The sequence below is a fragment of the Haliotis rufescens genome, unplaced genomic scaffold (assembly GCF_023055435.1).
Source record: "Haliotis rufescens isolate VD_foot unplaced genomic scaffold, xgHalRufe1.0.p SCAF_1, whole genome shotgun sequence".
Lineage (NCBI taxonomy): Eukaryota > Metazoa > Mollusca > Gastropoda > Lepetellida > Haliotidae > Haliotis > Haliotis rufescens.
In genome coordinates, this window is record NW_025963779.1 from 13,129,475 (window position 1) to 13,157,171 (window position 27,697).

The 27,697-nt window shown below is 41.7% G+C and overlaps 3 protein-coding genes across 4 annotated transcripts; all 3 read right to left on the bottom strand.

The window, feature by feature from the left end:
• Nucleotides 1-349: 349 nt before the first annotated feature.
• On the bottom strand, nt 350-6,744 carry LOC124148181 (14-3-3 protein homolog 2-like). Of its 2 annotated transcripts, none has more exons than XM_046519156.2 (6): nt 6,018-6,744; nt 4,096-4,334; nt 3,712-3,835; nt 2,907-3,070; nt 1,310-1,405; nt 350-687 (listed from the first exon to the last, which is right to left on the bottom strand). In XM_046519156.2, the coding sequence occupies exons 1-6, from the start codon at nt 6,142-6,144 to the stop codon at nt 670-672; spliced, it is 768 nt and encodes a 255-aa protein (XP_046375112.2). In that variant the 5' UTR covers nt 6,145-6,744; the 3' UTR covers nt 350-669. The 2 variants fall into 2 exon arrangements, with proteins under 2 accessions (XP_046375112.2, XP_046375119.1); XM_046519163.2 differs by lacking the exon at nt 6,018-6,744 and adding an exon at nt 4,655-5,998.
• A 2,382-nt stretch (nt 6,745-9,126) lies between these two features.
• On the bottom strand, nt 9,127-15,225 carry LOC124148212 (14-3-3 protein beta/alpha-like). Its single transcript, XM_046519201.2, has 6 exons — nt 14,954-15,225; nt 12,787-12,959; nt 12,446-12,569; nt 12,195-12,358; nt 11,479-11,574; nt 9,127-9,996 (listed from the first exon to the last, which is right to left on the bottom strand). Exons 1-6 carry the CDS (start codon nt 15,081-15,083, stop codon nt 9,958-9,960), a joined length of 726 nt encoding a protein of 241 aa, XP_046375157.1. The 5' UTR covers nt 15,084-15,225; the 3' UTR covers nt 9,127-9,957.
• A 1,057-nt stretch (nt 15,226-16,282) lies between these two features.
• LOC124148222 (14-3-3 protein sigma-like) lies at nt 16,283-26,512 on the bottom strand. Its single transcript, XM_046519213.2, has 5 exons — nt 25,938-26,512; nt 23,493-23,616; nt 21,640-21,800; nt 21,218-21,313; nt 16,283-16,658 (listed from the first exon to the last, which is right to left on the bottom strand). The coding sequence occupies exons 1-5, from the start codon at nt 26,232-26,234 to the stop codon at nt 16,629-16,631; spliced, it is 708 nt and encodes a 235-aa protein (XP_046375169.2). The 5' UTR covers nt 26,235-26,512; the 3' UTR covers nt 16,283-16,628.
• Nucleotides 26,513-27,697: the final 1,185 nt, after the last annotated feature.

The window sequence follows — 27,697 nt, forward strand, 5'->3', positions numbered from 1 at the left end:
TCTGGTGTCCCCCGCCGTGATATTGCTGCAATATTGCTAAAAGCGGCGTAAAACCATACTCACTCACTCACTCACTCACTCACTCACTCATTCACTCACTCATTCATTCATACTTACTGGCTTAATAAGTCATACTTTAAAGATCTATCTTGCGTACCGAGATTCATTCCGAAGAAAGTTCGCTGGAGGTGGACATAATATTAACCACATCGACTTAAACAAGATTCGACAAGACCGTAACCAATTACTGGCATGTCGTTAATGCACATACCACGCATGGGAGGTTACAATCAATATTCAATACTCCCGTTCAATCATTCTATATGGTTGAGTGACGAACAAGACTAGATAACGGTAATTTTTTAATGCTATAAGTTTACATCTGTTAAAAAAGCAGAGCCCATGGTTATAAGCATGTCGTGTTCAGGGCCAATGGAAGGGAGATCAAGTACAAACATGATACGCGTTATACAAAAATATTTTGAAAAATATCAAGAAATTGTGATAATTCAATATGAAGTTATAAATATATATTTAACGTTGTTTTGTGTATTAATGGCGGGTGCGGAGGTCTGTAAGAAAACACTTAAGCTGGCAGCATCATTTTCCTGGATATGCGGCTTTTCTTCTCGCTTTCAGTATCTTCAGAAGAATGGGCAGTTTTCTTAATCATTCAGAAGTCCAGGTCTGAAAAGATTGAGTGATGGAATAGTGGTTTGCACTACAATAAGCAATATTACCGACTGTCTGTAAATAACCGACTACAGGCAGAGCAGCGGCTAGTAGCACGAACTGCGACCAAAGTCGTTGAGGCAGGATGACTACAAAACAGCCACATCACAAATTGTATCGTCATTCCTCGCCTCTTACGACACGACTCGTGAAGATCAGGCTAAGAATAGGTCTTCAACAACCTATGCTTGCCGTAAAAGACGACTATGCTTGTCGAAAGAGGCGACAAACAGGATCGGGTGGTCAGACTCGCTGATTTGGTTGATGCATGTAACAGTATCCCATTTGCGTGGATCGATGCAGTTGATGTCAATCAGTGGATTGTCTGGTCCTTACTCTATTATTTACAGACCGACCGATGTGATTCACATCATGTGCATCGATCCACGCAATTTGGATCGATGACATGTATCAGCGACCTTGACTACCCGATCCCGTTAGTCGCCTATTACGGCAGGAATGGGTTGCTGAAGACCTATTCTACCCCGGATCTCTACGGGTCCCAGACAGTAGTGTAAGTAGGAGGTGCAGTGAGTATACTTCTTATGAACCACGCCCTGCACTAATGCTGACCTACCTCCACATTGTCCTTGATAACCTGTATAAGGCGCGAACTCTCCCTCCACGTCTCCTTGTCTGCCGTGTCTCTGTTGGCCTCAGCCGAATCCACACCCTGGTCAGCAAATCGTACGATCGTAATATGTCACAATTTATTAGCATTATGTTTTGCTGGTATTGCATAATTAAACAAATGAAAGTCTCACACGGGAATTTCAGGGGATTTAACTTGATCAGACATACACTGACATATCTAGATATATAATGCAGAGCTCAATGTCACCCCTCGATCTAGTTTGTGGTAACCGGGCACCTCGTAACATGGATAAGCTGTAATCCCTTGTATTGAAGTTATTCCACCAATGTTATTACTATGAAACTGGGAGGTTTGTTTGTTTGTTTTGGAATTTAACGCCGCACTCAGCAATATTCCAGCTATATGACGGCGGTATGTAAAAAATCGTGTCTGGACCAGACAATCCAGTGATTGACATCATGAGCTTCGTTCCACCAATTCGGATATGATGACATGCATCAACCAAGTCAGCGTGCCTGACCACACGATCCAGTTAGTCGCCTCTTACGACAAGCATAGTCGCCTTTTACGGCAAGCATGGGTTGTTGAAGACCTGTTCTACCCCGGATCTTCACGGGTCGAAACTGGGAGGTGGGGTAACGTAGTGGTTGCTGGAATATCGCTTAAAACGACGTAAAATCCAATTCACTCATACACTCACTAGCGAACCTGAATTGTAATGGACCGACCATGTGGTACTGTTGGGTGCTGGGGTAGTATGTTTTCAGTCAGCGCAAGAGTGAAAGGGGAGACAAACAAAACAAAATATTTTGAACTCTCAACACAGTGTTTTCTAGAACATCTAGTCTGTCTTACAGACCCTGATACAAATATATATCAAATACAGCCCATGCAAGTCTATAATGTTTGGCAAGTCTAGATCACTGCAGTATCTGAAAATGAAGAGAGTCACTGGGCTCCTTTTTATTATATTTTTATTAAGATAACTGAACAACTGGTTTTTTTGTACGATATGTTCATTTCAGAGACTAGATTTTAGTCTATAGAACATCCCCCGTGTCCAGTGAACGATTTTTGTTGTTGTAGTAACTGCTTATGACATAACTCTAAAAAATGTCCAGCATTGTCGGGAACAGAACTTTTTATTCTGTTTCGAACGTTACAGACCTTCTCCCTACAATTTACTAACTTAAATATACGCTCGTTCCAATGTAGCTGTACCTCCCTAGTGTCGGGGATAGTTAAAAAGACAAAGATTTACCCTCTTCCCATTGTACTATGTCTTTTCCCTACGCTCAAGGATAGTTAAAAAAACAAAGATTTACCCTCTTCCCATTGTAGTATGTCTTTTCCCTACGCTCAAGGATAGTTAAAAAAACAAAGATTTACCCTCTTCCCATTGTAGTATGTCTTTTCCCTACGCTCAAGGATAGTTAAAAAAACAAAGATTTACCCTCTTCCCATTGTAGTATGTCTTTTCCCTACGCTCAAGGATAGTTAAAAAACTAAGATTTACCTTCTGTCCGATGTGACAAGCCTTCTTCCTACGCTCAAGGATAGTTAAAAAACTAAGATTTACCTTCTGTCCGATGTGACAGGCCTTCTCCCTACTGTCAAGGATAGAGTAGTAGAAGAGAGATATGTTGAGGATGAGGCCAAGTCTGTGGGGATGTGTAGGCAGCAGTTCATTCATGGCGAGCTCCATAGCCTCCTGGTAAGCAGTGGTGGCGGCTGTCACCGACACTGGGGGGAAAGGGTTCACGATTCTTATATAGTCGCTATTTAAGTAAATATATGATTCGTCCTCCTCAACATTCCAATACATTGTGCTACAATACCAATGGACAAGGTTATATGAGGGCATCCCTAGGTTCACAAGAACTACCCAATTTAAGAAGTGAAGAAAACCGTTTATTAATACTATAAATGTGGTCAGATTTGTTCATAAAACCAACACAAGTGTTTTGCCATTTAATTATGGAATGTATTGCTGAAACAAAATGTGTAAGAAAGGCTATTATGAGTGGTGTTAATACGAGCAAGTGTTTGACCCTAATTGATATTCTTAAAAGATGCAGGTAAAGACACGGAATTACTCATAGAAAAAGCGTTCCTTTCACTTTAGACATATTTTATGCTTGATCAAATCCCAGACTTGCAAATGACGAAGAAATATTTTTGCAGTAAAAACACATTACGTAACTCCCAAAACATTAGTAAAAATTGTTTCTGCAGTTTTAATATTTACCATTTACCAATGAACCCGCGTAATACCTTGTCCTCTCCTTTTAGCATCATATGTTGAACAAAATGTTAATATGTGAATTTATCATGTACAATTTAAATGTTGGAGTGAAATATATGAACGTCATAACGAGCTGAACCTGTCCTCTTTTCTCCACTCTGTATTTCGGCCATATACCGGGGGTAGTCTCCCTTTAATTTGAGAAGTAGGACTCTGGTGTCAGGAGAGGACGCAGCGTCCAGAAGGTGCTTGTCCAGCAGAGTCTAAAAAGAGATGCAGTGAAGAAATAGTTTGGTGTTCATTGATTCAATTTCAAAAACTATTATTGATTTGTTTGTATTTTCTATATCAAAACAGAACGCAATGAAATTAATGACTGAAACAAAGTTTCAATAGATGTATTTAGATAATCAATAAAACCTAATAATTAAATCAGTGTACATCTATGGCAGAGCAAAATACAATGATCACTCCCTTTACAACTAAAATAATTATTTCCTTTAATATATAATGAGAGTATCACCAGGAGGTCTTCACAGATGTTTGTAATCTCCCTGTCCAATACGTCCATGTATTCCTTGGCAAGCTCTCTCTTCACCTCAGATCCTTCGTCTTTCCTTGCTTTCTCCTTCTTGACTTCATCCTCTTGGTCCGTTGTATCTTTCCCCGTGCACTGCTCCACTATGTTCTTCATCACCCGCCACGCTGCCCTTCTTTCCCCCACGGCGTTCTTAAAGGCCACCGACAACAGGTCAAGCTTACCTTGAGGGATACCAAGAAAGTCCAGCTCACTGGCTAATTTTAGTTTTAAATGCATTTCAAATTATAAATATGGAGGTAAATGAATATTCCCCCCCCCCCCCCCCCCAGGAATATTTGTTTGTTCAAATAAGAATTTGTTTTGGTTAATGTCCTCCTTGCTTGGATATTGCTAAAAGGGGCGGTCAGTTTAACTCGCTTACCATAGACCAATTACCATGCTGTATCAAAATGAAGAACCAGACACTTCCTGACCTTCAATAGGTGTAGGATGTCATGTGGTGCATCACATGTCTGTTGCAAATCAATCGCTTACATCTTACCAGTTTCAGCACGCGATGGTTCCTCCGTACACATGCACTTAGAAGGAGGACTTGAGATTTAAATGAAAATGAAAATGTCAATGAAAGCTGAAGGTCGCTTTGGTCTAGCTTGTGGTAGAGGCAACACTCCTCCGAACGGATAGATGACAATTACACGGTCGAACAACTCCCAGCATGTTGTTATACCATGTGGTCGGCAATTTTTGCATCAAAGACCCATTTCGATTGTTTCACTTAATTACGTTGTACCATCTATTTGCGTGGGAAATGGTACCACGTGGTCTCACGTCACCTCTAAATATATACATTACATTGAACTGCCGACCTGCAGTGCGGCTAAGTGCCCGTTACAGACAGCGCAGAATGAGATGGATGTTTCCTTACATACAGTGCATCTAAACTGCCAGGCAAAAAGAAGCATACACCTATGTTTGATGGTGGCTAAAGATGACAAAAAGAAGAAATGGTTATTCGATGGTGATGTATTAGCTACGGTGTCATAGATGTGTTTCGGACCTCAGTATTTAGGGACTGTTGTGATAACGTTTTGATAACGAGTGTAATTGTTTGGTCAAATTCAATTTTTAAATGTATACTTCTTTTTGAGGGCAGTTTGATTTGTGTTGACCTTGAGACAAGCGTGCCACTTTCAGTGCAAAGAGTTAGTGAGTTATTTGGGTTTCAACAGCTAGGCACGTGAATGTGAGAGGAAAGACAAACGTGTCGAGGGTTGTGAACGTTTACCTTGAATGTGAAACCAAGGATCACGTGACCTTTACTGACAGACCAAAGATCATATTGGGGATAACCGCTTTGCACCACTGTGCTTTGTCTCTCAGTAATGCGATTCTAAACGTTTACCACTTTGGCGAAACCCACAAGCACGGGTACAGTGCTAACAAACCTAGAATCGTAAACGGGGCGAACCGGGATTCGAACCCACATCTGGCGTACCCAACTCTGCTTAGCTTACCATATAACAAACCAGCTTCTACTCTGCTGTGATCATGATAAATAATGATATATACGATAATGATAATAATATGTTTATGAAAATGCTCATGAAGATTTAATACCAAATAACGGACGGGTGGACCCATGGCATAAGATCACTGAGCTGACACAAACACTCGCAGAGGCGCCACTAAAACGTGCTGGGAGGTCCACCCTTGTCCTGTTTGAAAATCTGCTATAAAGACCGAGGCACACAACTGAAATGATGCCAACGCGAAAACGCCACCAACTGCCTCGTCTGACCACAGGAAAGCATTTACCTCAGACACTTGCGCTGACAGTGTAAGAGCCTAATTAAAAATTAAAGGTAAGTATTATCGTCTTAGTAATACGACAACTGGAGACTCACCGTGTTTGTCAAGGTAATCTGGGTAGTCTTGCACTAGGCGTCTCGCATACCCCATCATCTCATCAAACCTCTCCCCTTGTTCCGCTAACTGAACCCGCATCAGCATCTTCTCTGGACTTTCCGCCATGATGCGTTTGATGTTGTTCAAATAAATTTCTTATAAATAAAATTCGTGAGTTTAAGCCTAATATTTAGAAACGTCAGAAATTTTCTTAGAACCCGTCCTTAAGAGATATACTTCGTGTCTAGATAGACAGGTGGTCAGTGAAGAAACATGAAATGTGAATTGCCTTGTTGAGCCTCAGTGTTGCTAACTGCTCATGACTGAAACCCAATCGTCCATGCATGCAGTTCGTCTTTGTGTTGTTTGAGTCCTTATTTCCAATCGATAGTTCACTTATTTATTTTATCGTGTATCGATAGCTAATTAATTAATAAACAGTTCGGATGGGTACATTGTTCTCACGTTTCCACTTCAACTCTTTCGAAACATCCACAAACTGCCTATCGATCTGTTGCTCTCTGTGTGTTTGGAAGAAGGGCAGAACCTTACATTACACTTGTCTCCAGATGACACGGTGCTCCCGGAACTGCTTGAACAGTATGTTCCAGATTCCCCTTTTTTCTGTTCTACAATAGTAAGGGCGTGTGGCTGCGTGGTTTAATAAGCGCTCCGCGATTCGCGGTGTCTTTGGATTTTCGTCCGACAAGCCTCACAGAACAGACACGGTCTAACAGGCAAACCACTACATCGTTTGACTTAGCATAACTGTTTCTTACTCAAAATGAGATGAGTTTAACGACGCTTTGAAACACATTCCCATTAAATCCCATCGTTTCGGTTTAATGTGTGAGTAAAGCCCTGAGTGACGCAATTCTTAGACCTGTACCCTTTGGTGAAATCCACGAGCACGGGTATCGTACTGACATAGGATCATTATTGAAGTGGATCTGAGATTCGAAATGAGGATCACCATATCCTAGCACAACTGAGAGACCTAACTCTGAATTTCACGTCAATCGCACGATAGTTAATTGATTAGCAGGGATTTTCAAGAACACCAAATTCAAGAAACTCTACTTTTCACAACGAAGCACACACGATAGATACTATGGCGTTATACATGTCTCAACGTAGATCAAACCCCTTCAAAGAGTACCCATGCTGTCTTAACGACCTAGTAAGGATAAAATATATGTTTTGTCGAGACTATCTCCTTGAGGAATTGGTGAACAGAAGTTGGTAATCCAGACTGGTAAATGTTTCCAGGGTTAAATGGCCCATTTGAACAAAGCATCTTAGGACACGCGGTGCATGGATGTTAGCCAATCGTTAAAACACATCTGTGACGTCATTCTATTGTTTGAACGCTCCATTATTTTTCAGGAATGGAGAGTTGCTTGTCAACTTTACATTATCTGGAAGCAGCATTTGAATTTTTCAAATATTTTCAACTACAGAATATTTTGTCAAAGTTTTAAAAGTAGGGATGAGTTTTAAGTAGGGGAATATCCTCGTAACTCTCCATTCCTTAAAAATAATGGGTCTCGGCCCCTGTGGGGCCTCTGCTCCATCATTTTTAGGGAATGGAGAGTTACTCGGACATTCCCCTCTACGGAATTACTCGGAAAGACAACGAACACAGACCGGAACTGGACGCAATCCCAGCAGAAAAAAACTCTGAAATAGTAATAAGATCACTTTGCGCAATTACATCAAGTTCAGGACAGTTTCCGTTGGATATATTCTGTTGACTTAGTATTTACTCACCCGCTCACTCTACTATTTCACCAACATCATGTCAGTTTCAACAAATCGATGTGGCTGCTTCAAATTGATAGTTCGTGTGGCTAAACAAGACAAACTGACATGTAGTCCTCACCCGACACGTAACACGTGTCTACCTCACCCGACACGTGAGTCTACCTCACCCGACACGTGACACCTGTCTTTCTCATTCGACACGTGACACGTGTGTCTACCTTACCCGACACGTGACTCGTGTGTCTATCTCACCCGACACGTGAGTCTACCACACCCAATATTTGACAGATGTGTCTTCCTCACCCAATATTTGACACATGTGTCTACCTCACCCGACACGTGATCCGTGTGTCTACCTCACCCAATATTTGACACATGTGTCTTCCTCACCCAATACTTGAGACATGTGTCTACCTCACCCGACACGTGATCCGTGTGTCTACCTCACCCAATATTTGACACATGTGTCTACCTCAGCCGACTGGTATCCACTGCTACCTCTCCAATGTTATATAATTTAAAATTATACATTTGCCTTTTTAACCTGTGAGTGAATATATTTATGTTACCAGTCAGTATATTCGTGAAGCTTTATATATCTGCGTGTGAGCTAAGCGACTCCGCAACAGACCAGTAACGAAAACGCAGAGGAGAGTCTAGGTCACGTGGCTGTACTGACTTAACTGAAGTAGATGGGCAAATACAGAGACTTCTAGTGGAGAGGTTATTTTGAAAACGCAGGGTGTTTTCTCTCCGCGTATGTACATGACCCAGTAGTTATAAACTTTCGCAAGCAAGTGATGCAAGAGAGAAAAAATGAGAAAAAAGTGAATGGGAGACAACAAATGAATGTAGCATCACGTATGTTTTAATAAGAGATGCTGACGTATTACAGTTTCAAGTTTAATTTTTTTATTAGTTTTAATGCAATAATTACGTTTTGTTACATTACCACTGGTCTCGTTACTGAGTCAACCGCTCAATACCTTAATCCACTTATTTGCGACGAACCAATGAATATGTATACGTTGGTTGCGATCTATCGTCCGGTCTGGGGGGATCACAAGGTGCGCTTGGGTAGCCTAGCCGTTAAATCGTTCACTCTTCGCGCCAAAGTCCCGGGTTCGATTCCCCAAATCAGCACATTATGTGAAGCCCAATTGTGGTGTCCCCCGCCGTCATACTAGTATTCTTGGAATATTTGTAAGAGCGGCGTAAAACCATACTCACCCACTCACTCTAACGTTCTGCGATTCAAGTCTCTTGGTGCGCAGGTTAAAATAATGCGTTTACTCGTGTCATTCAGGAACAACCAGAGCAGTGGCACCTAGAACACTGACGACATTCAGAATATCAACACTTTATTCTCCCATAAACAGCAACGATAATGGGACTGATCTCACTACAACCTCACACATATACAGTAAACTACGTTTATAACGAACACGTTTATTACGAACTGACCGATAAAACGAACTTAATTTTAGTCCCGGCCATTTGTTGTACATATGCTGCATATATGCTTGTAACGAACTATGGTTATTACGAATTAAAATTAGTAGTCCGTTTGTGTTCGTTATAAGCGTAGTTTACTGTAGTTCATTTGAAGGAAATATCTATGAATTAATATAGTAAAATATAATGAGCGAGACGTAGATTGACGTGTTGCAATGAATGTATAAAAAGAAGCCCTTTTATCCAGACTGAGTGAAATTGTCCGTATAAACAAATTTCCAGATTAACGTTCAATCTTACATTGCAATGTTTTTGTATATAATTACACAGACTAGACGTGCAGTCAGATAACACTGTATCACTATCTCTGTTCAAAGATCCAATACCAACAGCATATATACGAAGGATATACATGGATTGTGGAATGGAGAGTTGTGATATTTTACATTCTCCTTAAGTAAGGTCAGCATAAGCTTTATTGATTTATACTACTGTTAACAAATAATACTTTAGGTGATCAATTGAAACTTTCAGCTAGCTCATTCAACATAATGCTTCTATTGATTTTAGCAAATGTTGTCAACAAAGGCATTGTAATGATCAATTCGATTACATAAAGGGTATGCTCAGAACGCTTTCAAAAATCAATATGTTCAGTATATAATGTAAGCTTAGTAAAGTGATGGTAAATTTTCTATATTTGATGTACTGGATTCAACGTCAATCTGTACTGTCATCCGGGTCCTCCGAAGTCCATAACTGGAACATAGTATATACAACCTTCACTCACACATTCAAATAGGGTTTGACCACGTAATTGTTTAAACTTCCATAATGACGATCAATCACGTTTATTTCGTAATTCAGGCCACATGCCCCATAGTACAGTTGTAAGTGTTAAATCTCTGTTGATCTCATTTCACATAATTAAGCTGATATAAAGTTATCAAGCGTATTACATTAATATCACAGAAGTTCAATGAATTTGTAAACGTAATAATTACCTTTATAACATTTCTGTAATGAGGTAAAAAAACAATATATTTCTTACGTACAAAAAAGATATGGTATTCATCCTCTGCTAAATGAAAGTCACATTCTTCCGATATAGATTCTGTATATTTAACAGTGACCTTTTAGGAATAATGTTGGCTCGAAAGTTGTGAAGAGATGCTCGAAATTTACACATTGTTCTAACTAACCGTTGTCTCTGAGTACTGTTATATATAATTCCGGTTGCAGAAGAGATTTTATATTAGCATAATGCACTAAAAAAGTAGACGACTATAAACTATGGTCCCAAGACTCAAAATATATATCTCTTAAGCGTCTTCTGAATGCAGATAAAAACATGTTCTTATCATTCCATATCAAAATCCCATACTGTAACATAAGATCTGCTTATGATCTCATCCGAATATGACTAAACCTTAGGCTTTGTGTGCTGCCACTCCTGTGTCAAAAGACACAATGAGATCGTAAGTGATAGCAAATGGACTATATACTTGTGTATCATTACTGATTTTCATTGATCCATAAATATAATTGTCATCACTATTTCGGCAGATAATCGAGATTATTCTCTGGCGTTGATGTGTTGTACTATATATATATATATATTATTTTGTGACATGTTATGTAAGTTCATACAGCGATTCAATCATTTTAAATATGTTTTTTAATGAATTGACTCCTATCTCGACCTTTTTTCCAATTGCAGGGGGAGACTAAGTCAGGGGAACAGGTCATCTCAGGTCAAGTGTCCAGGTCATGATGTGGTTATTCGGGGTATCTCAGGAGTTAAGTCACTATTCATATAAAAATGTTGTCATTTAGTTTATTGTGCAGTATTTTGGGTCATCGGGTCAGTATATTGTTAAATTTATAAGTGGTCATCTGGTCAATATGTTGTTATATCTTGAGGTATTTCGGGTCATCGGGTCATATGTTGTTATATCGATATATGTTTCGGGTCATCAGGTCAAAATGTTATACTTTTATGTATACCGGATCATCAGATCAAATGATGCTATATCTTGAGGTATTTCGGGTCATAGTTAATGTTGTTATAAAATTATGTGTTTCGGTACTTGAGGTCAATATGTTGTGATATCTTGTGGTACTTTTCAGGTCATCGTGTGGTACAGGGCCATGTCGTGTGATAACAGGTCATTTCGGGTGTTCATGTCGATATGGTGTGATACCGTTTGGTACAGTGTGGCGTGATTGAAGGTCGCCTACCGTCAAATTGTCCCTTATGAGTTGAAGTATCTGTGTACTGCTCTTGTAGTTGGTTTCATCCATGTTGTCCAGATCAGCAATGGCCGCGTCGAACGCCTGAAACATTAAAGATCATGTGGTCAAGAAACGCTACATGTGGGCCAGTATATCAGATGAGGACTCAGTGAAGATCAGGGTTAAATCTGAACTTCAGCAAGAGGCGACTAACGGGATCGGGTGGTCAGACTCGCTGACTTGGTTGATGCATGTCAACATACTCCAATTGCCTAGAACGATGTTTATGATGACAATCACTTGCTTGTCTGGTTCAGTTGAATGTAATGAAATGGCTCTTGTAACGATGTTTCAGGTTTCAGGTGGGTGAAAGGCCAAATTTGGGAAACATTTACTATTTTCTGAGCCGCGGGCTCGAGTAATAAGCAAACAAACCAGGGATCATAACTGAAGAATCTACGACCGAGCCGGATTACCAGGTCACGCAACTCAGCCTCTGAATGAGAAGCCCCCCTCCCCCCTTATTTTAACCATCTTTGATTTGGTCAAAGACTGGAATAGACAACAGCTGGGATCATGTGAACATATGCTTTCATTGGTAACGTTTCTGTATTCATGATGCTCGAACTATCGTTCACGTAACTTTAATTTGCTTACACAACAATTAAGTTGAACTGTCGTTCACAACTGCGCAACATATTCCATACCGCGGAGGTACTGACCGATTTGGCTAATTTGCAGGCGTGGTGGCGGTTCTCTGCGATCTCATAGTAGAACACGGACATGTTGAGAGCCAGGCCAAGCTTCTCTGGGTGGGTCGGAGGCATTTCCTTCTCCACTTCAGACATAGCTCCCTTATAAAACTCCTCAGCATTTTTCACTGACGCTGAAATTGTAACATATTATACATTAGCATTTGTGTTGCAAAAAATCAATGTCATCAAACAGCAATAAATTGACATGACCATCCTACCTGCTTTTTTGTCGGCTGTTTGAATTTCCGCCATATAGCGACAGTAATCTCCCTTGGTTTTCAGAAGGCTCACCTTCACTTCCATCGTAGTTGCAACTTGGAGTAGATGTTTGTCGATAATTTCCTAGCCAGGAGAATGTAGAGAATTTAAATAAAACAGTTCAAGTGAAAAGGATCCATAAAAAGGTCAATGTTCACACGTTAACACAGGTTTATGACAGTGAGAAATACTGGGCAGCTTTAAAAATACTTGCAACTCGCCGTGATACAGAATGTTCATGACTGCAGCGTAGGACATAACGCCCTCAATAACGCAGTGAATAAGTAACATGACATGATACCACTATCTCTGTGCAGAACTTTGTGAGCTCATCTTCAATGTTTGCCAAGTAGCGCCTGGTGATGTCTTTCTTCCTCTCGTTGGTGACCTCGGGCAGACTGTTGATGATCCTCCAAGAGCACCGCCGGTGTCCAACACAGTTCTTGTAGGCGATCGACAGGAACTTCAGCTGACCTTGAACATAAACAGTCTTTGTAGACGATTGACAGGAACTTCAATTGACCTGGGACATAAACAGTTTTAGTAGACGATCGACAGGAACTTCAGCTGACCTGGAATATAAACAGTTTTAGTAGACGATCGACAGGAACTTCAGCTGACCTGGGACATAAACAGTCTTTGTAGACGATCGACAGGAACTTCAATTGACCTGGGACATAAACAGTTTTAGTGGGCGATCGACAGGAACTTCAATTGACCTGGGACATAAACAGTATTTGTAGACGATCGACAGGAACTTCAGCTGACCTGGAACAAAAACAGTTTTTGTAGACGATCGACAGGAACTTCGGATGACCTGCAACAAAAACAGTTTTAGTAGACGATCGACAGGAACTTCAGCTGACCTGGGACATAAACAGTTTTAGTAGACGATCGACAGGAACTTCGGCTGACCTGGAATATAAACAGTTTTTGTAGACGATCGACAGGAACTTCAGCTGATCTGAAATATAAACAGTTTTTGTAGACGATCGACAGGAACTTCGGCTGACCTGGAATATAAACAGTTCTTGTTGGCGATCGACAGGAACTACCATTGACCTGGAATATAAACAGTTCTTGTTGGCGATCGACAGGAACTTCAGCTGACCTGGAATATAAACAGTTCTTGTTGGCGATCGACAGGAACTTCAACTGACCTGGGACATAAACAGTTTTAGTACACGATCGACAGGAACTTCGGCTGACCTGGAATATAAACAGTTCTTGAAGGTGATCGACAGGAACTTCAGCTGACATGGAACATAAACGGGTCTTGTTGGCGATCGACAGGAGTATTAAAAGGTATTCCAGTCATATCACGGAGTGTCAGCTTAATGTGGGAGGAAAGCCCGAAGTGATGCAGGCCTTAGACGTTTACCACTTCGGTGAAACCCATGAGCACGGGTATGGTGCTGACAAACCTAGAAACCTAATCGGGGCGAACCGGGATTCGAACCCATAACCATAGGTTTGCACAGCGAATTGCGGCGCCTTAGACGACTGGGCCACCCGTGCCCCCTCGCGATCGACAGGAACTTCAGCTGACCTGAAGTATGGGCCATCGACAATAACTTCAATTGACCTGGAACATATACAGTTTCTGTAGGCGATTGACAGGAACTTCAGCTGACCTGGAACATAAACAGTTTCTGTAGGCGACCGACAGGAACTTCAGCTGACCTGGTACATAAACAGTTCTTGTTGGCGATCGACAGGAACTTCAGCTGACCTGGAATATAAACATTTCTTGTTGGCGATCGACAGGAACTTCAACTGACCTGGAACATAAACAGTTTCTGTAGGCGATCGACAGGAACTTCAGCTGACCTTGAATATGAACAGTTCTTGAAGGCGATCGACAGGAACTTCAGCTGACATGGAACATAAGCGGTTCGGGGAGGCAATGAGTTACGGAGCATTACACTTTATGTCGTTTAGAACTATTAACGTTCCTGAAGTCTGCTGACGTGTATATTTGCAGGCCACGGACATTTAAGTTCCGGTAGGTAACTGACTCATTGTGGTATAAAAGTTGTAACTTCAGCTGGACCCGAGTTGATCTTAAAAGTATTGGAACACATCGTTTAGCATTCGTTGTATTGATGTTTCCGTAAAGAATTGTAATGCAGCATAGCTAGTTCCTTCACAACGAAATTCCAGTCTGGACAAATGATTTTTAATTATGCAAGTTGTGACATGATCTACCTCAAACAACCATGAAGAGAATATACACAAACCGTTCTAATTTGTATCAATTCTATCGACGTGCTTCATTGGTTAACCACCGATATGCCTCCCTACAATCAGATCAGTGTAACAACATGCGACCCGCGACCTGTTGTATGTTGTATTATCACATTCTGTTTAATGCTTATCTTGGGCTCTGTCCTGACGCAAGTTCAGTGGCAGGTCATACGGTGTGTTCTCAATGCCAGACCCGAGGACAGCGGAAAATGCCAACTTACCTTCTTTTATGAAATATTCCGGGTACTCTCGGGCCAAACGTTTGACTACTTCGAGCATGTCCGTGTATCGTTCGGTATTCTCCGCGATCTTCAGTTTCAGAAGCAACCTCTCTTGTTCGTTTAAAGCCATGTTTGGGTAGTAATAATGTCTGTCACCTTGCGTGGTAGTATTGTAGGTACGTCACTTAACTCTCACTGCATGTATCCCACACAGCTAAAGCTCTACAAAAGATAGCATTACTTTCTCCTCAGTAAGGGCCATTCTGTCTGCTACTATGGCCCTGATAGTGTTATTATTCCGTTACAGCGTGGTAGTACAATAGCATTATTGATGAAGTGTATATTCATTGATCAGGCGAAGTCATTCACCCGTGCAAGCATCTGGTCCGTGTCGCCAGTAATTATCAATATTAAACACAGTAAATCGTACGCTTTATAAGTTTTGGTCATGATAACCTAATACAGAATTTTAATCTTACAAAGGTTTTTTTACGTACATATATAAGCAGGTGGGATGTTGCATCATCCAGTTGTGGATCACGTGATGAGATATTGATTCTTGGCGGTAAGGTTTGTGAGACTTCATAAATGTGTCAGAATATTCTGTGATCTGCACAAATTTAGTTTGCACATAAATATAAATAAAAAAACGCCAACCCCGGAAAATATCCAATTTCGATTATTCGCCGAAACAGAGTACATTGGGGTAAAAGGCAAAATAGCGGTGAAAGTGATATGAATGGATCACTGAAAATCAACGATGACACCATGGATTCGTGTAAAATAAGACGAATAATGAAAAAATTAATTCAATAAGCGAATATATGTTTCATGCAATATCCTAGAAAACCATGTTTAAATGAGGTTCGTTTGAAGGAAACTGCTCAGATAAGAAAAAGATTTAATTGAAGTGGTTTCGTGGTGACAAAACAGTCATCTGAAGCATGTTGACCATGGCCAAATGGTCAGTTGAAGCATACTGGCCTTTTCCAAAGGTCAGGTTGAATCATACTCAGGATTGGCAAAGGGTCAGCTTGGAGGATATTGATTGTTACAAGAATGTCAACTTTAAGAATATTTATTGTCGGAAAACGGCCCATATTGACAGAAAAAGTGTAATGGATCAAAGAATGTTACGTAGATTCTGTTATAATAATCTTTTTTTAATCTGCCTCTTAAGCATCCTCTGTCCTCGGGATCTACCGACTCACCAGTGCCCGCAGTAAGTGTACACAGAGTTACCACTGCTCAAGCATTGCATGGAGGGTAGGACTCAAATCCACAACTTCAATGTTTTGAGTGTCCTGGACTAAAGAGAAAAACAAGACGTTGACATTATATTCTGTTTATTACACAATACAAAGAAAGATAAAATACCTTTGATAGAACCAACCCTTTACGCGGCTTACTGCAATGGTTAACGCATATTTCAGATATTCATAAACGAAATGTCTTTCGGAAAAGTTAACAATAACACAGCGTCAGACCTCTGCCCACTACCGTCTGACTCCCACATATGCCTGCGATGCCACACAATCTGGAGCGATGCCAGCACGGAATAATTGAGGTGCTGGTGACATGTAGTTTGAATCTTGTCTAATCAAAAGTGGATTTATTCCACACGGCAAACTTTCGTCAGTCCACGTCAGACAGTTTGGTAAGATGTGTATTCCTTTTACTTCCTGTCCGTCATCAGCGTCCATTGCTGAAAGTAGGAAGGACTAGAATTAGCGTATCACAATTGGGTTGCAGGTGAGTGAGTGAGTGAGTTGGGTTTAACGCCGCCTTTAACAGTATTCCAGTTATATCACGGCGTGTCAGCTGTCAGCTTAATGTGGGAGGAAAGCCCGAAGTGATGCAGGTCTCAGACGTTTACCACTTCGGTGAAACCCACGAGCACGGGTATGGTGCTGACAAACCTAGAAACATAATCGGGGCGAACCGGGATTCGAACCCACAATCATAGGTTTCTGGCGTGCCCAAGGGACGCAACTCTGCACAGCGAATCGCGGCGCCTTAGACGACTGGGCCACCCGTGCCCCCTGGGTTGCAGGTGAGAGCGCGTGGGTTGGGTTGAGTTTAGTGATCAGTATGATGGAACGTTTTAAAGTCAATTGCATGACAACACCCTCAGGGCTCCAAGAGTTCCAGGTTCCTGTAAAAGCCTAGGAGCAAAAAAAAACTGTACCTACCTCTCAGTTGATTTTATCATATGTTTGATTTTCAGTCGAAAGTATCATTAAGCAAGGGATATATCCAAAACATGAATTAGAATCCTTCTATACGGTTTTATGTTCAAAAGTTTAATTTGATTTAAAACTTTTGAAATTTAAAATAATATTTCGCATAATGCACATGTGCTTGTGGGTATTTTGTCCATCTTAATTTTGAAAAGAAATAATTCCACGTTTTTTTCGGCACAAATTTACATTTTAAATAAGGTAGGGCTTATGTAGGTGCAAATCTATTTCTTATCCTAGTCTTCACTGAACCAATTTATTTTTTAACACAATTACCCCGGCAGCGCTAACATTTCACACATTGTTTCAGGAATGAGTGATGGTTGAATAGACTTACTCAAATTTATCAACAGTTCTATTAATTTTCAATGACATAAAAAACAAACTCAGTATACTTTCTTTTTCTTGTTCTTTTTTCTTTCTTTAACGCCGCACTTTGCAATATTGCCGCTATATGACGGCGGCCTGCAAAATAATCGAGTCTGGACCACACAATCCAGACAAGTTAAACTGAGACAACGTCCCACGTCCTCCTGATACAAGACACCCATGTCTTTGAGTCAGAGAACCACGTCCTCCTGATACAAGACACCCATGTCTTTGAGTCAGAGAACCACGTCCTCCTGATACAAGACACCCATGTCTGTGAGTCAGAGAACCACGTCCTCCTGATACAAGACACCCATGTCTGTGAGTCAGAGAACCACGTCCTCCTGATACAAGACACCCATGTCTTTGAGTCAGAGAACCACGTCCTCCTGATACAAGACACCCATGTCTTTGAGTCAGAGAACCACGTCCTCCTGATACAAGACACCCATGTCTTTGAGTCAGAGAACCACGTCCTCCTGATACAAGACACCCATGTCTTTGAGTCAGAGAACCACGTCCTCCTGATACAAGACACCCATGTCTTTGAGTCAGAGAACCACGTCCTCCTGATACAAGACACCCATGTCTTTGAGTCAGAGAACCACGTCCTCCTGATACAAGACACCCATGTCTTTGAGTCAGAGAACCACGTCCTCCTGATACAAGACACCCATGTCTGTGAGTCAGAGAACCACGTCCTCCTGATACAAGACACCCATGTCTTTGAGTCAGAGAACCACGTCCTCCTGATACAAGACACCCATGTCTGTGAGTCAGAGAACCACGTCCTCCTGATACAAGACACCCATGTCTTTGAGTCAGAGAACCACGTCCTCCTGATACAAGACACCCATGTCTTTGAGTCAGAGAACCACGTCCTCCTGATACAAGACACCCATGTCTTTGAGTCAAAGAACCACGTCCTCCTGATACAAGACACCCATGTCTTTGAGTCAGAGAACCACGTCCTCCTGATACAAGACACCCATGTCTTTGAGTCAGAGAACCACGTCCTCCTGATACAAGACACCCATGTCTTTGAGTCAGAGAACTACGTCCGGCCTTTCAACAAGCATATATGTTGCCAAGTCTGTCTCGGTATCATCACTCGAAACTCACATCTTAGTAACCCGGTAACATGCAGATATTTTTAGTAACCCGGCTACTTGTTCACATCTAAGTAACCCGGTAATTTGCTCACGTCTAAATAACCCGGTTACTTGTTCACATCTAAGTAACCCGGTAACTTGCTCACGTCAAAGTAACCCGGTTACTTATTCACATCTTAGTAACCCGGTTAATTGTTCGCATCTTAGGAACCCGGTAACTTCCAAACATTTACAGTAACCCGGTTACTTATTCACATCTTAGTAACCCGGTTAATTGTTCGCATCTTAGGAACCCGGTAACTTGCAAACATTTACAGTAACCCGGTTACTTATTCACATCTTAGTTACCCGGTTACTTGTTCACACCTTAGTAACCAAGTAACTTGTTTACATCTTAGTAACCCAGTAACATGTTCACATTTTAGTAACCCTTTAACTTTCTCATATTTTAGTAACCCGGTAACTTCCTCACATGTTAGCCATGTTAGTGTCATGGCGAGGAGCCCTTTATCTCCGGGTCAACAAAATAAATTGCACTAATACCAGGACGATATACTCTGTTACATCGGCACTAACACAATTCCCGAAATCAGCCCACGGGGACTACCGACCGTGCAGGGAGAATCTTACTCGATCTGTACACGTCTACTTGATGTATGCTTGATGCTATCAGTCCGTAGCCTGGAGTGCCCGGCTTCTCTTTAATATCTGTATGCAGCCCCGTGGTGCAAATTACCACGTTTTCTTTGTATGGTTTAGTCATATACCTAAGTTACATGGATATCTCCATTGTTCTGTCAATGTAGTAGTAGTAGTAGTAGTAGTAGTAGTAGTAGTAGTAGTAGTAGTAGTAGTACAGCCTCAGACGTATCAAAGCCAACAAAGCTGATCTTGTCCTTTTTGATAAATCCAATGAAATCATTTATATGGTTATTTTCGCTTTCGAAATGTCACGCTTGCATCCCAAGTACCAAGTTGTCCGACTCCCCCATTGTTCTCGGTGCCTTAGGTTTGGTACCTCACAATCTGTTGACTGACATTGGGAGAGTACCAGGGTTTGTTACCTGGAATACAGCCCTTCAAACAATCTGGGTAATACAGAAGGCTGCAGTGTTTGGGAGAGTTCGAATTCTCCGAAAAGTTCTGGGTGGGTTTGACTAGGCAGCGCTTCCTGGGAGAAGTCCCATTCGCTGTCTGTGCTGCGTGTAGAGGGGACAAGGCCCTGAGCTGATGATGAGCCTAACCAGCCTGACTGTGCCAGGATCACCAAAACCCTCTTCGCTGCATTTTATATTTTAATCTGTCACCTGAAATATTATGAAATTGTTTCATACTTGCACAAGTGCTAATGTACCATTGCAACGTGTAGGATATGCCTTGTTTGTTGTTTAACGTTGCACTTTTTCCAGCCATGTCTGTGTACAATCAATCCTGAACTAGACAATGCAGTTATTGATATTGTGAACAACGATCCACCCCATCGGAGTACGAAGACACGGAATCAACAAACGTCAATGCGCCCGACCACCCGATCATAGGTTGCTGGAGGCATGTTTCTAACCCGGCATCGCCCATCTTCCCGAGGCAAGTGAGTTAACTGACTATAAAAGTTCAGTTTCCACCCTTGCCGAACTAGGCTGGTATTATGGAGTTACATTTTGGCTGGAGTAACGAGTCTATGCATAGTCCAATCAAAATCACGCACCGAAATCGAAATCCGGTTCGTAAAGTGTCATGCAGATTTCGGTCGACTGCCGGATTTGCAAAGCATGTGCACCGCTAACTCGTTGTCAACAGATATTTTCTAAATCTTTTCATCTTTTTAATCAAGGTGCTCACGTGATTTGATGCACTTCGCGATGTAAGACTCGTTTTTTCACAATATAGATCTTGATTATCGATCAGATCGTCTTCACTGGGCGGCACCGTTTTGTTTGAAGCAAATGCAAGTGATACGAGAGGATGAATCTGATTGGTCAATAGGAGAGGCATAGAAAGGACATAACTCGTAATAGCCACTGGTGGCGCTACGATCGAGCCCAGGAATTCCAGCCTAGTTCGGCAAGGGTTGAAACTGGTCTTTTAAAGTCAGTTAACTCTCTTACCTCGGGAAGATGGGCATCGCCATAGGCTTCCTAATATAGGAGAGTATAATGTCCAAACAAAGTTACAAACACATGGACATCCTGAGTGAACCAAATATTTGGGAAATCCTCATCCCCGGGCCTCCGAGCCAATGAGGCAGCGAAGTTGACGAAGCCTTCGCTTGTCATGCCCGCACCGAGGTTCGATAGCACATGCGAGCTTGTGCTTTTGCTGTAATGTTGCGAAAAGAAGGTGTAAAAGCATACTCAAACACTCACCTCGGCCCCAGGGTACAGAATTCAATTTTAGTACGACGTTTGTGCAACCCCATACTCATAACATAGATTTAGTCGCAGCACAGAGATCACTTCGTGAAACCGGTCCCTGTAGTGTATACAGCTTACTTAGATGCTGTCACTCATCCTTTCGGGTACCGCTAAACAGCTGATAACACTTACAACCAGATTGTCCCTCAGTATCTGCATGGTGCTGGTACTGTTCACGTAGTCGTCCCCGTCTACTTTATGCACAGTATCCATGGCGTCCTCAAACGCCTGCAACATGGTGACATAGTATGCTGTAGTCTGATACAATCGCCCAAAACATATTAAGATATTTTAATGGGACCCCGAGTTACCCAACTAGAAGCTGGCTGTCTTGGTGTTATGTTTCAACGTGGCATATCACCCTAATGTACATCTTCCTGAGGCAAGACGGTTAAATGACTATACAAGTCCAGTTTCCACCCTTGCCGAACTAGGCTGGAATTATGGACTTTGGATGGTGTTTGGTTGTTCGGGGGAGTAACGTCCCTTGGCGTTTCATCGGATCGAATCCCAGATTCGCACATGTTATGATCTGGTTGTGTTTAATTGTTTACCAGCTTGGCTATCTTGCACGCCTCCTCCTGCTCTTGCATCTCGAACTTGAGTACGGAGTAGTTGAGAGCCAGTTCCAGCCTCACTGGGTCACACGGCCGCAGCACCCCCCTCACCTTCCTCATGGCCTCCGAGTACGCCGCGTCGGCGCTCTCCACGGAACCTGCAGCGAAACATTCAATGAGATCTAAGAAACTTCCTATCAGCGCAAAGACTGATCTATTTAAAATTGAGGCCCATCGTCAGTATTCCTCTTACAACACAATTTATTCACTTATGAGTTTCATGTTTCGTACAAGTATCATTTAAAATGGAATTGTTTACTTCAATTGTGACCACTTTTGATACTTCTTGTCGAATCAGTGTAAAAGATTGGAATGTAATCATACCTAAGAATGAATCAGTGTAAAAGATTGGAATGTAATCATACCTAAGAATGAATACAAGTATCCGTTTCCGTTCATCTCTCCAAACACAGGATTATTTCGAAATGATTTCCGATTATTGTTGTGTAATTTATTATGAGAATGCCTACCCTTGTGCGAATGTACCGTAGGTTTTGTTTGTTTCTTGTTTAACGCCGCACTCATCAATATTCACGCTATATGAGGGCGGTCTGTAAATAATCGAGTCTGGACCAGACAATCCATTGATTGATATCATGGGCATCGATCTACGCATTGGGATACGATGACATGCATCAACCAAGTCAGCGAACCTGACCGCCCGATCCCGTTAGTCGTCTCTTACTACAAGCAGTCGCCTTTTACGGCAAGCATAGGTTGCTGAAGATATATTTTCTTCCCGGGACTTTACAGGGAAGAAATGGTTATGACTGTTATGACTGTGATGACAGGTTTGCAAAATTACAACCCGTCAGATCGTGAAGTAGAGTGTAATTGTGTATGGAGTAGTCATGATATCTGATTCAATATGAGGACTGGAAATCGGTGAAACGATACAATAGCGAGTCATTAATAGCGATACTGAGTGCTGCTGATGACTACAAGCAATAGTTTCTTTGACAGATGCAAGATTCCATCGCAATATTGTAAATAATCGAGTCTGGACCAGACAATCCAGTGATTGATATCATGGGCAACAATCCACGCCGTCAGGGTAGGTGGCACGCAATCAACCAAGTCAACTGTTCGCCTCCTGCGACCAGCATAGGTAGCAGGGGACCAATTCTAACGAATTGTTTAAGTCATATAATTACTTCAAATATTACATTATACAATTATATACCGCAGGTATCCAGGTACACGTTTCTGCTTCAATACGGTCTTATTTTTCCGGGATCCGTTTGTATTCAACCCAAGCTGCCTACGGGCGTTGGAGGGTTTTTACATCCACCTCACATATCGGGTACCCATTCCCTGCTGGGTGAAGAGAGGCACATTTGCACTAAGTCACTTGCCCAGGGAGATACCACACGTTCCGAAACCTGTGTTTCGGGTGTATGTATGTATTCGTGTTTCCAGCATCTGGTCAACTACCATCTGACGAGTGGGTTCTTTTGATTGCACAGAGTGTATGAACTGTACTCTAGGGTAGTGACAACACTGTAAAGACCTGTAAACTTGGTTGGTCCCAAGGCTGAATAACAAGTGAGATAACTAGTGAGATACGATTTCAGCACCTGGCGTTTACCACATCACATTTGAACCTACTGATAAAGAAAGCAAGAAAGAAAGAAAGAAAGAAATCTATTATCAACGGAACCTGACACTACAAGGAGACGAAAGTCTATATCCATAACGCAAATATACAGAGAACATCTATTGGGTTTACTGGCAGGGTGACATTAGCTTTACCTGTTTCTAAAGAATTACCTTGAATTAGTTTGACAAACCTTGCTTATCTTCTTCCGTCTGCACTTCCGCTTTGTACCGGAAGTAGTCTCCCTTTAGCTTCAGCAGGAGAATTTCATTGGCGCGGTCTTTCGTCTTGGGAAGAAGATGCGTGTTTATGAGTTCCTGGACCAAATAAACAATACTGAAGAGGTACTGCGGACAATGTCCATCCACGACATGATATGTAGTTCATGGCTGCCATGTTGGTTGTGCATACATGGTATTGAAGGGCTCCGAGTTCATGTCGAGATCTGTATCCGTGAGGTTTTTTACATGCTGCTTTATGATATTGTCGACTAACATTGCACTCCATGATGATTGATCTCGTTTGATTTAACACTGAAGTTGGCGGAGATCAACTCATGAAAGAGTGGGAAAGGAGATCACTGGTGTTTTGTATTTCAGTCTACAGCCTACAACACCTCATCGGTTGAAAGTTATACTGCTCAATCACTGATGCATGGCTGGCTGGCTGGATGTGGTGTGGGATTTAATGCCGCACGCAGCAATATTCCAGCTATATGACGACGGTCTGTAAATAATCGAGTCTGGACCAGACAATCCAGTGATTGACATCATGAGCATCGATCCACGCAATGGGGTTACGATGACGTGCATCAACCAAGTCAACGAGTCTGACCGCCTGATCCCGTTAGTCGGCTCAGATGGATGGATGCATGCATGCATGTCTAAATATTCCAGCAGGTCCAGACTTTGGTATGTACACTTCACATCGTTTGAGGCAGAATCGAGCATGCTCTACGAAGATTTCAAAGAGTGTCATACGACTTGTCTTGTAAAGTTTTCAAAAAAACTAAATGGTAGACATGTGGAGGACATTTCCAAATGTGACGCATCAGTGACAATAATTATGTCCGATGCAATTCCCTATTTTGACTTGTTTAGTATGTTCCAGTATTTGTCTTTTAGGTGATGTTTAGGTACAAAACATGAAAAGATTTAGAAAGTTGACGCTAAATTGGCGGTACTCATGCTTTGCAAATCCTGCAATCGACCGAAATCTGCACGGCAGTTTACGAACCGGGTGTCGATTTTGTTACGTTATTTTCGTTGGACTCGTTAGTCCAACCAAAACTCCATAATTCCAGCCTTGTTCGGCAAGGGTGGAAACTGGATTTTTATAGTCAGTTAACTCCCCTGCCTCAGGAAGATGCGTTTTCAAGGCTCCCCACCTCAGACTCTAACCATTTCAACGATTAGACACCCGGTCCTCGTGAACTAACCTATGGTGAATTTCTTGGCAAGATTCCCTTGGTTTGACGTTTCCAATCCTAGTAGAAGTTCTGATTCATATGCATAAAGAAACTTTAGCAAGAAGGGGGGCACAGTTGATACGCATGGGAATGCCTACTTCTTGCCTAAATGTTTTATCCAATAAACAAGGCCCAGCATTTCACATATTGATTTCTCAGTAAACTTCAGATGATATTTGCTTTCATTTTTAACCAATTATCCCGAGCCTTTTAAGTGAGTGAGTGAGTTTGGTTTTACGCCGCTTTTAGCAATATTCCAGCAATATCACGGCGGGGGACACCAGAAATGGGCTTCACACATTGTACCCATGTCGGGATTCGAACCCGGGTCATCGGTGTGACGAGCGAACGCTTTAACCACTAGGCTACCCGACCGCCCCTTTTTAAGATAGAGATGTAACTATATTTATAGTCACCATGTTCAGTGACACATGACCCATGGATTAAGGAAAAATGTTTTGACATAATTGAAAAGAATTAAATGTTTGAAATCATCTGAATGTTGTAGAAGATATATACCATTCCAAACTCATTGCGTGTTTCAAAGATGCGTGTCATGTATTAAGATACTATTAATGATGCTCAAGCTATAACATGAGACCTCCACCAGTTGAACCTGTCACCGTGACACCAACCACAGGCATATCCCTTCCTGTTTTCTTATACTTTATGAACACGTGTGGTCCATTGTTTCTTTGCTTTTAGTTTGAAAGCTCTATAGCCAAGACAAACGAAAATCAATAGTTTCCTCTCGATAGTGATAACTAAAAGACTTTATTTTCAACCCATCAAAGTGTTGTAAAAAATGTTATTCTAAACATTATATGTTTCTCTATGCCTCGGATGTACCTCTGCTCGACATCCTAGTTGATAATACGAATGCGGATCAATGGGATGTTAGAGCAAACAGGTACAAGCAATATTGCTGTAGGGCAATAAATAGGCTGAATAAAAAAATGTTGATATTACGTAAGCATGTGTATTTTCTATAGTTTAGAGTCACACGAGTCCAAATTCATCACAATTGGACCATACAGACTGAAATAGATCGACTGACTTTTACGCAAGTGTCTCATTCCTCCACTGTAAAATTGTGTAAATATCACTTCATACCAGAATACATGGGAATGTTATTTGATTTAATAATAAATGGTTTTTAAAAAGGCTTACCAACATCTGTGTGCATATGTCCAACAGTTCTGTTGCTATAGTTTCCAGGTAGGCATGCATGACAGCCGCCTCCTCTTCACCACTCCCCTCCCAGGCGTTCACGCTCCTCCACGATGCCCGACGTTCCCCCACAGCGTTCTTGTATGCCACAGAGATGTGATGAAGCAGTGAGGGGTCGAAGAAGTTTCCAGAATGGTTCTCTACAAGATCATTTAAGAACTTGACCATGTCGTCATACCTCTCTGCTTGGTCGGCCAGTCGGACCTTGAGAAGCAACTGCATTCCTTCCTTGGACATTTTGTTGAATTGGATTCATCAAGTTAGAAGTCCCACCATGTGTTTGGTATTGATTATAGAGGATGTCGAGCAAGCATGGCTCGTCTCAGAGCTTCTGTGTAGTTGAAACTATGGTGATACGTTTGTTTTCTCTAGCATTGACGTTTCATATTTTTCAAAGGACTGAATGGGTTTGGTATAGAACATGTGCGTATCTTGGGAGTGCGCGAGGTTTAAAGACCAGCTCAATTTTCCAGGCTGATGTATCTAGATCTTCAGTAGGTACCTTGGATTGGTCTTCAGCGAGGCGACTGCTTATAGTAAGGGTGGTCAGGCTCGCTGAATTGTTTGATGCATGGCAATTGCGCAGATCGATGCTCATGTCAGTCACTGGATTATCTGGTCCAGCCTCGATTATTTACTGACCGCTTATTATAGCTACAGTATTGCGGAGTGCGGCGTTAAACAACAAAAACAAAAATAACCTGGGATCTGGTGTACGATTAGTAGTAAATCTGTAGGGTTTTTAACTGCCGAAAGTGTGTGTAGTGGCCGTTTCTCGGACCCTTACCTCGTGAATAATTATTCGATAACCATATTCTAAGGTTGCCTATTCCAAATACTTATACCTTGAATATTGCACTGTGAGGTTTCCGGGTTTGAATAGGTCCCTGTGAGACCATGCTTCTGGAGAGAACCGAATATGGATGGTGATTGGGTGGGATTTGTCCTGTCCCGATTATTCCTAGGCCAACATGACGTAGCTGTAATATTTCTGTGACGTTAAATGTTCACTCACTCAACCTTTGGGTATTTGGGGTCTCAAGCAACCCATGCTTGCCGTACGAGGCGACAAAATGGATTGGGTTGTCAGTCTCGTTGATTTGGTCGATTGTTTATCAGCATATCCTATGGCGTGGGTCGTTGTTATTAATAGCAATCACTGGGTTGTCTGGTCGAGACTCGACTATTAACAGGGCGTCGACATAGAAATGTAGCATTACCGAGTGCGACGTTTATCAAGCAAATTCAAACATTCTGGCAGCTGTTGAACCCATTGGGTTTTTTTAGGGACGAACGCAGGTCTACAACCAATTCAAGACGTAAATGTTCCAGGAATTTACGGTTAGTTTCTTGAGACGACCCCCTCTTCTGCATCGCTACACATTGTTTTTATGCCTAGGTTGAATTATCGATTATTTTCTTAATGTTTAAGTGTAATTAGTCTCATCCAATACCATTAGTGGTCTCCATAAACTCGTCTGTTCTATTTAATCAGTTCATCTTCGGTTAAGAATATTCTATGATGACAGCGTTGACAGACAGTCAGTCAGTCAACATAGTTGGGTTTTACGCGGTCTTCGGGTGTTGGCCAACAGTTCAAAAGCAAGACCAATTTTGGGTAGGGTAGAACACAAAATGGTAATGTTTTCTTCATGGAAACCTTGTCGACAAAGCACGATCAATAACATCACAGCATCAGC

Excerpts from the sequence above, each read along its gene's own strand:
- LOC124148181 (XM_046519156.2), bottom strand. The coding sequence starts at position 6,144 with ATGGCGGAAAGTCCAGAGAAGATGCTGATGCGGGTTCAGTTAGCGGAA. Across the intron at positions 3,836-4,095 it reads ACATCTGTGAAGACCTCCTG|ACTCTGCTGGACAAGCACCT; the intron begins GTGATACTCTCA and ends ATCTCTTTTTAG. Across the intron at positions 3,071-3,711 it reads GAGTGGAGAAAAGAGGACAG|TGTCGGTGACAGCCGCCACC; the intron begins GTTCAGCTCGTT and ends CTTTCCCCCCAG.
- LOC124148212 (XM_046519201.2), bottom strand. The coding sequence starts at position 15,083 with ATGGCTTTAAACGAACAAGAGAGGTTGCTTCTGAAACTGAAGATCGCG. Across the intron at positions 12,570-12,786 it reads AGTTCTGCACAGAGATAGTG|GAAATTATCGACAAACATCT; the intron begins GTATCATGTCAT and ends TCTCCTGGCTAG. Across the intron at positions 9,997-11,478 it reads TCATAAGGGACAATTTGACG|TTATGGACTTCGGAGGACCC; the intron begins GTAGGCGACCTT and ends ACTATGTTCCAG.
- LOC124148222 (XM_046519213.2), bottom strand. The coding sequence starts at position 26,234 with ATGTCCAAGGAAGGAATGCAGTTGCTTCTCAAGGTCCGACTGGCCGAC. Across the intron at positions 23,617-25,937 it reads ACATATGCACACAGATGTTG|GAACTCATAAACACGCATCT; the intron begins GTAAGCCTTTTT and ends TATTTGGTCCAG. Across the intron at positions 21,801-23,492 it reads GACGGAAGAAGATAAGCAAG|GTTCCGTGGAGAGCGCCGAC; the intron begins GTTTGTCAAACT and ends GTTTCGCTGCAG.